The sequence below is a fragment of the Eubalaena glacialis genome, chromosome 6 (assembly GCF_028564815.1).
Source record: "Eubalaena glacialis isolate mEubGla1 chromosome 6, mEubGla1.1.hap2.+ XY, whole genome shotgun sequence".
In the NCBI taxonomy this organism is placed as follows: Eukaryota; Metazoa; Chordata; class Mammalia; order Artiodactyla; family Balaenidae; genus Eubalaena; species Eubalaena glacialis.
Window position 1 is genome coordinate 142,878,198 of NC_083721.1, and position 12,006 is coordinate 142,890,203.

At 49.6% G+C, this 12,006-nt stretch overlaps 1 protein-coding gene across 2 annotated transcripts in view; it reads right to left on the reverse strand.

Annotated features, from left to right (window-relative positions):
* The window catches only part of RFTN1 (raftlin, lipid raft linker 1), a 198,767-nt gene that overhangs the window by 46,788 nt on the left and 139,973 nt on the right, over nucleotides 1-12,006 (reverse strand). For both annotated transcript variants that reach the window (XM_061193694.1, XM_061193695.1), the window contains one exon: nucleotides 8,260-8,463. In XM_061193694.1, coding sequence (XP_061049677.1) covers nucleotides 8,260-8,463 — 204 coding nt within the window. The remainder of the gene's footprint in view (nucleotides 1-8,259; nucleotides 8,464-12,006) is intronic.

Here is a 12,006-nt window from a genome sequence, read left to right on the forward strand (position 1 = left end):
ACTGGTGACAAATGAAGACCCCGCCCCCATGGAGCTTCCCCTGCCCTGCAGGGGGAGAAAACATAATGTCCCAGGGGATAAATGCTATGAGAATATAAAGTGGGCTGGGGTGGGGGTGGGAGGGGTGTTGCATGGAGGTAGAGGCAATGGCACGGCTGTTTCTGAAAGAAGTGCTCAGGGTAGGTCCCCCCACTTTGAGTAGAGATATGAACTAACTGCAAGCCAGGCATATGGATCTGCGGGGTTTGAGAGTTCAAGGTAGAGGACACAGCTTGAATAGAAATGCAGAGTGAATGAGGGGCCACCAAGGACCAGACAAGCAGCAGAATCATGAGAAGAAATTCAAGACTAAGACAATGGTGGGGAGATAAGCCAACCAGGGGCTTATCCATGTGACTCGCTTGGCCAGTGGAATCTTCGCGGGGGTGACACAAGCAGGGGCTTGCAAAGCACTGGCGTGGTTGAACTTGATCTCACATCTGTGCCACCACTTCGAGAGCACATGCCCCAGCTAGCCTGTTGGAACAGAGCTGCCCCAGTGGAGCTTAGCCTAGATCAGCTGATCCACAGACCTGAGAGTGGGCCCAGCTGCCTCAAAGAAGCTGCTCCAGGCAACCTACAAATATGAGAGAATAAATTATTACTGTTTTAAGCCAGTGAGCTCTGGAGTGGTTTGTTACACAGCATCATCCTGGCAATATCTGACTGTTACAATGCCCAATTGAAACTTAAGAAATTTGAGACCAGTGTACTTCACTTAGCCTGGGGAATATTCCTGATTATTCCAGAATGATAGAGGGGCCTGACCAACTCAACAAACCACAGCTCTGAGGGGAATTCCTGGAGTACAGCAGCCTCATACTAATATCCTTCCTACTGGACAAGACAATACTCCATTTCAAATAAGATCCCTGTGGGTTAATCAATACTATGCTCCATTTTTGTATTTGTTTCCTATACTGAGAGTTTGTTACCAATCAGCCTTAGCAAAAGTGCTAAGCTTGCCTCTCTCATCCGCTCTGCTAAAAAGTTCCCCCCAAGTGTTTGTTCAATGTCCTCCTAAAAGACATTTTACTAAGGTGACCAAGGAAGGACAGAACTGCTCTTTGGCTGAACCACATTTAAATATTTTGGGCTCCAGGACAAGCACGGACCATAGTCCAGCTCACTTAGCAAGTTCTGGGTAACACAGGTCCAGCTGGAGCCCCTGCCACAGTAGGGATGCCCTACGGAAACCCTTTGAATAAAGCTTTCCCAAGTCCTGACCTGGTGATGCTTGGGACCAGAAGATACTCACTGATCCTTCAGTAGCATATGATCACAGCACACATTTCTTCAAGGCTTCTACAAAAATATGTTATACCCAATTTCCAAAGTCTCTACCTACAGGTCTCCTTACTGGTAAGCCTCCAAGCCCTTTAAATGCGCCTACCACATGCTCTAAGTATTAGAGTACTCAGCACGATATAGATAGAGTTGAGGTCCACCTGGGGAAGGAGACAGTGCAGCCCATCCAGACTTTCTTTCCTACCCGCTGCCTGGCATCCCCTCCTTCGCTCCAAGTCACAAGCCTGGGAGGAGGGCTGTGTGGTCCAGGCTTGGGGGCGTGAAGCAGGAACAAACCAGGTCCTTATTTACCATCTTCCTCATTCAGTCCTGCCTGCAGCGTCTCAACCCGCTGCTCTGCTCTTCTGAATCCAGAGTGCTGACTCACCCACTTAACTACACAGCAAGTTCAGAATGGCTGTCAAAATTTGGTCATCTGTAACAGCAAAAACGTCAATGAACCACAGACAGCAGACAGCTGGGCTTTTAAAGCGCCCCTTGTTTTGACGGCCTCATCCACCACCCGTCTCTTCATCGCCTTCCTGGCTCAATCTCGCTGCAGTGTGCTCTGAGCTGGTATAAACAGGTCTCTCTCAGAGTGCAGCTCTCCATGCAAAAAGGTTAAATCATCCTCCATCTATGGAAAACATTCCATTATCACTGCATTTTTTTATTAAAGTAAAGATGCTTCCCTACTGTGCACAGAAAGCTATTTGCCCTGGCATTGTATAAATATTTGATGCCGGTCTTTTGGCAAAAGGCCACCTTAACTTTCCAAGCTTATGCTTTACAAGAAGGATGTGAGAAAAGGAGATTTGCCCTATTATCCCAAGAGGTAAATTCTATGAGAAAACTGCTCTTCCCCTGCAGCCTCTGGGACACGAAGACTCCATCTAGCAAGCTACCCTTCAGGCTCACCCTAGGTGCTGGTCCTCTCCCAAGTCCAGCGTGAAATGCACACGCCATAGCAAGGGGTCGATGCATGTGGTCTACTAGAAAATGTTACTGTTCTCCTTTTAACAAGCTAGGATGGTTTAAATGCTCACACTGGGGTCACTGGCATAACAGATGTCCTTGGCCCCCTGAAACCCCTTTTCCCCACCAGCGTGGCACTCACGGCACCACCCTGGTTCCAGGAGTGGCCTGTACCAACTGCATAGCCATAATCGCCCGTGTTATAGGGACACGCAGCCGCACTCAATCAATCGGACAATGGTGTGTGCAGCTCCCCCATCACCCCACAGCTAATCTGCTGACATTATCAAGAGTGGAGCAGGGCTGCTGCTTCTCTTGCTTCTGCAGCCCTCACTTCTGCTCTCAGCCTGCCTGCCTTTCTGCAGTCCCTGTTTGAAGCGGTGAATAAGTTACAGTTAGGGGCAGCCTGTAACTTCAGTGTCATTTATCTGACCAGATGACCAGACGGGGAGGAAACGCCCTGATTCTGTGCTTGCCGGCTATGAGGCCCTCTGCCAGGCACATTCATGGCTTCTCATTGAATCCCTTCCCCCGCCGCAAGTTCTGCAAGGTTATCATTCCCTCTAAGCGGTGAGAAGATGGAAGGAAGCTATAGGCGTGAAACCATTTGTCCACATTCAAGCGCATACAAGGGCCTATCTCGATCTGAAATGTAGTTTGTGTGACTCCAAAGCCTATGCTCTTTCAACAAGTGACAGATATTTTATTTTGCTATCACAAGGCTGTGCCAGGGGCCGTGCTCCAGCCGGGGGATAAGCAGCCTAGGCACCCAGCCTCATGGAGCAGGCGTGCTCTGACCACTAGGCTGCTCTCCCTGCCCTCGTGTTTTGGGTGCATCTCAGTGGGGTTGCAGTGAGATGGCCTTACGGCTTCTGTTTGGGGCCAAATCCACGCAGAGGCCATGCCTTCCTGCATGGGGCAAAGAAAGAACAAAAATATGTGTGTAAATGGATAAGCTGTATCTATCAACACAAGGGACAGCATACAGCAGCGAGAAAAAATGATCTGCAGTGACGTGTAAAAATGTGGATGAATCTCACAAAGAGAAGCCAAACACAAGGGCAGACTCCACCCACATAAAGCTCACGCCCCACCTGTGACGCTTCCAGTCAGGACTGTGGCCGCCCCGGGGGAGAGGCATTGTGAGGCCGTGAGTGGGACTCTGATGGAGCTGGGATGCTCTGTTTCTTGATCTGGTGCTGGTTACACGGGTGTGCTTGCCTTGTGAAAACCCACTGAGCTGGACCCTTAGGCTCTGTCTTGGTTTCTGTACGTGTGCTATACTGCAGCAAAAAATTTACTTAAAAGATGTGCCATGGAGAGAAGAGAAAATGCATTTCATGGTGTAAGTGAAATTTACCCCTTATGCTATTCAGCGGTTCCTCTGAAATAGAAGCTACGCCTGCAACCACTAGGCCAACATGCCTGGAGCCTGCGGTTAGACAAGGGAGTGGCCGTGAACTTCCTGCAATCTCATCCTCCCTTGCTCCCCTAGTCTGCAGGGGCCTGGTGATGCACACCCCAACAGCAGCTCCCCCCCAGCACTACGCATTACTGAGCAGCATCCGGAAACCTTTATTGGTCGCCTCCTGTATACAGTGCACGGTGGACAGACGCTGGAACAGTAAGAAGCATAGGAAGCAGGCCCTGCCCGAGGGCCTGCAAACACGTCTGCCTAAAATATGTGTCCCTACGTGTATTGTATTTAAAATACGTACATGTTTTTTACCTATGTATTTTGCAAATACAAGGTAATCTGGTTTATGCCAGGCATCAAAAATGTGGTCTAAATACCAAATGTTATTTGGATTGACGTGAAGCTGGGGCATCAGAGAGAGTCTTAAGGAAAACCTAATCTTTAAAGAGGTAGGAAAGGAGGGACTTCTAGGTACAATGTGTCTCCTGATGTGACACAGCTCGTCAAACACAACAGCATCTGGAATGTATCCTAGACCGAAGGGCTTAATTTATCGAGGCCTTAGAACTAAATTCCAGTTTATAGGAAACAGAGGCTGGAGAAATAAGATAACATTAGGAGGCCCTGGCCGGACAAATCCAGAATGCAGGGCATTCTAGGAGGCTAGGTTTATTTCAAGCAGTCAGGGTCATGAAGAACGACTCTTCCAGGTAAAGGAGCAGTAAGGACGTGGTCATCGTATGCAGTGCCTGTTGCTGGACTGGATTCTGGTTTGCACTACTTGCTGCAAAGGACATTTTGGAAACAATGGAAGACCTGTGAACATGGGCTGAATAGAGATGATGCTGCCAGAGGCGGAAGGACTGCCCGGCTAGGAGAGGGTGAGGGTGGGGTGAGGGGAGGGTGAGGGTCAGGGGGCAGAGAGAGGGAGGGGGAGGGCTAGGACAGGGCCAAGAGCAAGGCCAAGGGCAGAGCAAGGTGGGGAAAGGAGGGGAGGGCAAAGGGCAGACCAAGAGGGATGCAGAGCAAGGATGGGGCCAGGGGGACAAGTGGGGTGAGAGCAGGGCAAGGACAGCTGGTGGTGGCCAGTGATGGCAGCAGGGACTCTGCAGGCCTGGAAGCCCTTGGTGGGAAAACAAGCTCCTGGGTGGGAAAACAAGCTTCAGAAGGTAGGCAGCCAGCTCCGCCTCGCCCTTACCCCAGACTCCTGGCACCCACCCGAGTGCTCAGCAGCAGCCAGCTCAGCAGAGGGTCTCCCTGCCCGGCCTTTCCCACCCCTGGGAAGCGTAGATTCTGGCCTTTGTCTCACTGGCTGCAGTGTTTCCGTGCGTCCATCCGTCCTGCTGTCTGAGCATCCCCTGGGCTCATCCACGCTGCTGGCTGCCACCAGGTCCTGCTACTTCCCTAAGGGTGACTTTCAGCTCTCCCCTCCCCAGGGGCCCAGCCGGGGGCCTCAACCTCTTGCCAGGAAGCCACCTCTTTTCTCTCCTCGAGTCCCTTTTCCCCACGCACACCCTTCTTTCTTCCACCTGCTTTCTTGCCACTTAGCAGCTGGGCACCGTGGCAATGACTTCAGTGCTCTGTGTCTTGGTCTCCACAGACGTAACGACAGAACCCACCTCACTCAGCCTTGGGGATCAAATGAGTTGCTGTGTGAGCTGCTTGGCCGAGGACCAGTACACAGGAGCCGCTAGGGGCGTGTTACCATCATTTTGCTGCCCTTTCACCTATGCCTGAAGTTTACCAGACCCCAAGGCCACAGCCTCCCCAGCCCAGGACACCTGGGTATTCTCAGGAGAGAAGCCCAGGAGGCCACGAGCAGAAGCCCAACTCGAGGATGGTACAAGCCTTTCCATATCCTGGGAGGTAAAGACTCGAAAACAGAAGATGGAGTCTTAACTGGATTCTTCGGGCTAAACATCGCCTTGTTTATGCGACAAAGTTCTCATGCATTTTATGACCCTGTGGAAAATATTCTGAAGCACAAATGTCTAGTTAAGAAGACTGATGCTTTTCCAGATGTCAAACAGCTTAAAGATGTGCTCCTAGCTCTGCCAGGTTTATTTGGAAGGACACTAATTATCCTACTAGAAATAGGTTCTTTTTATAATGATGATTAGCTTGCTTTTTTTTTTTTTTTTTTTTTAAATTCTGGGAAAAGAACATATGCATGTTTCCTCCCTGGCCAACGGAAAGCCTGGGCTTTCCTAGAGCAGAAACGCGCTAACCCAGTAAGCCCTTCTCCCAGGTCACACACTCCCTCTTATCAGAAACGTCAGGGTGAAATCGCGTTTGAATTTTGAGTGGGTTCAGATGCATTTTGTTCTGAGAATTTTGCAGCCGTCACCAGGACAGGGATGTGCAGCTACGGTAGAGCCCAACGTGTGGGCAGCCCTGCTGCGGAGACGTCACAGGCTCAGCGCAGGCTGCTCGGCTGCACTTGCTAGGGAAAATTTCATGTTCTGTCTTCAAGGCAGGAAGGCTGGATTTCATGCAGCTTAAAGCCAAGGGAGGATATAACAGTATTTCCAACACTCTAGTCAAATCTGAAGCAAGACTGTATACATTATCTGTGTTTTTGGACTCAAGGTCGGAGAATGGGGTGGGGGGAGGAGTGGAGGTGGTAACGTAGCCTTGGTTGCCAAAGGCAGAATGGCTAGACAGACAACGAACGGCAGCGTGAACTTTCAAGTTCAAGGTGTCCTCTCTTGGGGCTCAGCTTGCCTCTGACACACGCAGGCAAGAGAGAAAACTTCCCCTTTGAAACCCCAGTTCTCCCAAGGTGGGGACGTGACCCGTGGCTGACTCGGTGGCTGCCATGTCCAGCGCCTCCCTGCCTATCTTTAAGATGTTAGTGCAACTAACATCAGTTTCCCAGGGAGATATGCACAGTCACAGGGAGCCCCTCTGGGCCCAAGAGGAGATAAAAGGAGTTGCTGTTGCCACACCCGAAGACGGGCGACGGGGTGTTCCTGCAGGAAGCAGGGGGTGAAGGGTTCCTCCCTGGCCCCCCCTAATGCTAATGACGAGGGCTGTAAACATCTGCCCCTAGCACACACCCTGGTGCTGGATGGTGCATCTTCAATAGGCCGGGACGACCCCTGGCTTCCAGGAACTCTGCAGGCACCCAGGGAAGGCCTCCTGAAGCAGAGGGAGTTTACTGACCTTGCCGCCAGGGAATGGAACTGACTCTTCCTTAGTTGTATTAATGAAAATATACTCTAGAACTGCACTGTCCGACACACTAGCTATGAGCCGCACGTGGCTATTGATATTTAAATTAATGAAAATTAAATAAAATAAAAATTAAGTTCCTCAGTTGTACTTACCACATCTCCAGTGGTCAGTGGCCACCGATGGCTGGTGGCTACCATACTGGACAGCACACAAACAGAACAGCCCTGTCGACACAGCGAGTTCTACTAGACCGCCCGTCACCTTTCTTATGTCCTTCACCCATCCACAAACAGTCGTGGCCCACGATACCGTACAATGCCTGCTGCTACTATATGAACATATTAACATTAGATATCGCTACTAAGATAGGGACAAGGGACTTCTACTGTACAATGTTCTAAGGTTTTGGATGATTTCATGTATGTACATTCAGAATTAATACTGATGTCTCTTCCAAGGATGCTTGCTAGCATGTCAAGGGTCGCAAGTAATATAGCATCCAAACTCTGTTCCTGACACTGTTAATTTTTAGAGAGAAAACTGCTCAACAACCAAGACGCAGGGCTGTCAGTGCCCCCTGCCACGTTTTGCTGGGATCATCGGATTTGGTGTTACTTTACATTTCACTTACTTCGGGATCCTGCTGACTGGCAGCCCTCAGCATCCACACATGCTGGCAGGTTGGCCCTACTCCCCAAATTATCTCCCAGTTTCGATGCCCCTAGCAACTCAACTTGCCTTCGTGTTAACTTGAAAACCCTTTCTTTGCCTGTGACACGTCTCCCCACTTTGGGCAAACTTTCTCTCTGCCTTAGAAAAGCTGACACCAATAGTGCTACCCATGCAGCAACCCCCCAGAGAGAACCCATTACTGGCAGGACCATTGGGTGCCGAGAGACCCAGGAGCAGTGTGTATCCCCATCGAGCTTACAGAAACCAATTCACTTCTCTGCAGTTAATTCCAAGGTGCTGCTATTGTTACTTCAAACTGTAATGGTGTCTACAAACAATTTGCACTTTTGGAGTGGCATGATCCTAGGGGGTAATTAACAAACCCTGGGAAAAATCTTTTCAAAAGTTTTTAAAAGCAACCTAGATCGAGGCCACCATCAATGAAACAGAATTGCTCCCCCTTCTCTGTCATGTTAGAATAGACCTGGCTGACTCCTGCAGGGGTTGGGAGAGCATGGGTGGTGAGCTTTACGGAACATTCCTCTAGATGTGTTAATCAGAAATCAAACGCAGCATGTTGATCTGCCACAGAGCTTTCTGAACAGAGCAGGCTCTGAGGACGGGCTGAGAGGATGAGAGTAGGCAGCAGAGTTCAGAAGGGCCCCCCGAGGGGTGGGCTGTGCCTTCCCTACCATTGACGAAGCCGAGGGAGAAGACCGAGTTGACCAGGACGCTGCCCTTCCGGAAGTGGTCGCTCATGTGCTCCAGCCAGTTGGCATCCAAACTGCTCACCGTCTGGCCGTTCCTGGAGACCCGGAGAGGAATGGTGACAGGATAGTATTGCCGGCACTTGTGATGGCTCTTCGGTTTGTTGAAAAGGGCGAAAATCTCCATTTCTGTTGGGATTTGTAAAGAGAGTAGGGAGAGAAGAGGTCAAACGGTGACATACTGCCTCACTGAGCCTGACGGGATCTCTCAGGAGCCTGAAGAAATGATATCAAAGGCCAAAGTTCTGTTAGGTGGCACTGTTACCTAATAATAAAACCTGATTCCAGGGACTTCCCTGGTGGTCCAGCGGTTAAGACTCCGTGCTTCCACTGCAGGGGGCGCGGGTTTGACCCCTGGCCAGGGAACTAAGATCCCACATGACACGTGGTGCGGCCAAAAAAAATTTCTTTTAATTTAAAAAAAACAAAACAAAACAAAACCAATTCTAAGCAGTAAGTTAGGGTGCCTTAAAAGTGACATGGACCTCAAAGGTTGAGTCCTAAGGTGACTGCCAACAAAAATCTGGCACTTGCCATCTGCCTCTACAAGGATGAGGTCACTAGCCACTGCAGCCACCGACCTCAACACACCCTGAAAGGCGTTCAGGGTGGAGATCAGGAAGGAGGCCCTCTGTGCTCTGAGAAAAACTGGCAGATCAAGCGCTTAGATAGTCAGATATTTTCAGGAGAAGACATTATGAGCCCAATTCTTGCATCTCCTCGTATCTAGAAAAGCACTAAAATCATTAACAGTGACACCTGTTCCTCGTGACTAGCAGCCAGCCTCTGCCAACATGTGTGCTCCACTGCACGTCCCCCCTTCACTAACATCATGTATAACACTGCCCTTCTCCCCACCTCTCTGGAGCAGTTTCTCAGAGCTATCTGAGACGCTGCCTCCCAGGCTAGAGTCCTCATTTTGCCCCAAATAAAACTAACTAGCAACTCTCATGTTGTGCATTTTTTAGTCGACAGGACTTAGGTTTTGAATCTGGCATATGATGAATAGCTGTTAGCTGGGATTCATTTGTACGGTTATGTGTTTGAGAGAAGGACATAGTAGACATTTCTAGAAATTCATACAAAAGCGTGTTTTAGAAGAAAAAGCAGACATATTTTGGGGCGAGAGCTGGTCTTAAAAAAAAAAGTAAATGCACAGAGGCACATCAAGACAAAAATACTGCTGTAGGGCTTCCCTGGTGGCGCAGTGGTTAGGAGTCTGCCTGCCAATGCGGGGGACACGGGTTCGAGCCCTGGTCTGGGAAGATCCCACATGCCACGGAGCAACTAAGCCCGTGAGCCACAACTACTGAGCCTGCGCATCTGGAGCCTGTGCTCCGCAACAGGAGAGGCCGCGATAGTGAGAGGCCCGCGCACCGCGATGAAGAGTGGCCCCCACTCGCCCCAACTGGAGAAAGCCCTCGCACAGAAACGAAGACCCAACACAGCCAAAAATAAATAAATAAATAAATAAATAAATAATTTATTAAAAAAAAAAAAAAAAAAAAAAATACTGCTGTAATTCCTGGAAGCTTGTACATCCCTGAACTGACTATTTATAAACTGCAGTGGTGTTTCCTGGGGCCAGACTCATAATACTTAATCAAGTACATCAAAAATACATCATTGATATGTAAAAATAAATATGTTCCAGTAAGTGCAGGCTCCTGCCTGAAGTGGTAGGTCGCTCAAATAGCCAAGCAGGCCCTGAGAGTGAGGCACTGCTTCCCGTGCCTTCATTTATAGCTCAGTTCTTTAAAAATCAATACTCACTACACCCGGCAGCTGACCCTCGCCCTCCTGCCACACACGCTACTGGCCGTGAGTGAGCAGTGTCACCTTCCGGAAGCAAATACCTGGAATTTCAATCGAAGTCTGGAGGTCTATTTTGGTGTTACTCATTTAGTCAAGCAATCAGAGTTCACCCAGCTTAAAAAGCTTTGCTTACACGGGCTAGTCAGGAATATGCTTTGGTTTCCAAAAATATCTATTTGGATAATAAGAAAATCCCCACCCTTCTTCCACAGAAATATTTTAAAGGTCATAAACAATGGTTGACATTAGCAAAAAGGACAAAGGACATCCACGCTCCTTGCAGGAGATACCTCGCCTAGACTCACATTCTGGGACACTGCATCCCATATTTCAGTATTTCACAATTCTTCCCGTATCCGAATACGTTACTTTTTAAAATGGACTCACTCTGCTTTATCTAAATAAGTGCACTTAAACAGGAAACTCTGCTTCACGACCATAAGGGAAACCACTACCATTTGCCGTAAACAGGAGCGAATGATGAGGCACGTTCACACCAAAAATGTCCATCCACGTAGCACCTCAAATTATCTCACAGGGCGACTGTATCCTGGGACAAAGGAAGGCTGTCCACAGCCCCATCTGAGCAAGCACCAGCAGAGACCTCCGGGGAGCAATGCTGGGCCACAGACTTTGTCGTCAGCAACGGTGAGGCCGACAGGGAGGCCATTTCAAGCTATCCATGCGGTAGAGCCAATTAGGAAGGAGGGGTCCCCATCTTCACAAACGGCCCCCTGGATCTTCAACAACCATCGCTGGCCTGTTCATCATCCCCAGCCCAAATTACCTTTCTGGGTCCGCTTACCTGACTCAGGAAGCCATCTACAATCCAGCCAGTAAGTGCTTTCACAGGAGAAATTAGGTCTTGGTATATGGAGCTAGCAATCCCTAGACTATTTCGTGACTTTCAGATACACACTTTAGGATTGGAGTCATGCAGACAGCACAGAAGGTTTGTAAAGGAGGGAAATCAAGCAACGGATTAGAGCTGGGGGGTGGGACAGGAAGTGATTGGGCGTTTTCCAGTCCAAGGTGCCAGTGTTTCAAATAAGACCTGCAGCTACTAAAGGCAAGAGGGTAAGTCATGCTTTAGCGAGTCCTTGACTTCATTTCAATTTCTTCAAAAGCAGACCCTGTAAGCTTTTGGGTGCAAGTCATTCATTTGGGAAGTAATCCCAGGAAACAGAGTGAGAGAGCAGGGACGAAAAACAGAGAAGAGCTGAAAGCCAAGGAAGGCTGCATTGATGAGCGGGACTGTCACGGCACCTGGGGACCTGAGACACCATATACGCACACCCCACATTGCTCTATGAGGGGCAAGGAAGCCGGGCATTTGTCCTCAGGGATGGAGGCCACTCCTGAGGCATTAATTCCCTGGGACATCTGCCCATTCCAGAGAACAGCTGCAGGCAGAGGCTAGGAAAGCTGTCCTCAGGTGACCCCGAGGTGGGCCAGAGCACCAGTCCCCATGGTCTGCTACGGTCAAGCACAAATGCATACGAATTATCAACAGAAAGAAAAAGAAATCACAGCCTCTGCCTGGGTGGATGAGTGGGGAACTCAGAAGTGGCCCAAGTCCAAAAATACATGACAACACTTGATCACACAGGAGGATCCCCAGTCACATGGCAAGACAAAACCACAACTTTCCCACACGCGTGATGAAACAGAAAAAGGGAAGGCAGAAGGAGAAGAAGCAGGCTCGGGGGCAGGGCAGGGGGAGACAGAGCGGGGAGACGAAGGTGGATGGTGGGGTGCTGACAGCGCCCCCCGCTTTCCGTCTGGATCCTCCCCAGGGAGGAGGACCAAAGCCAGAGCCAGAAATAAATTGTTCAGGAAGGAAAAGGAAAGGCTGTT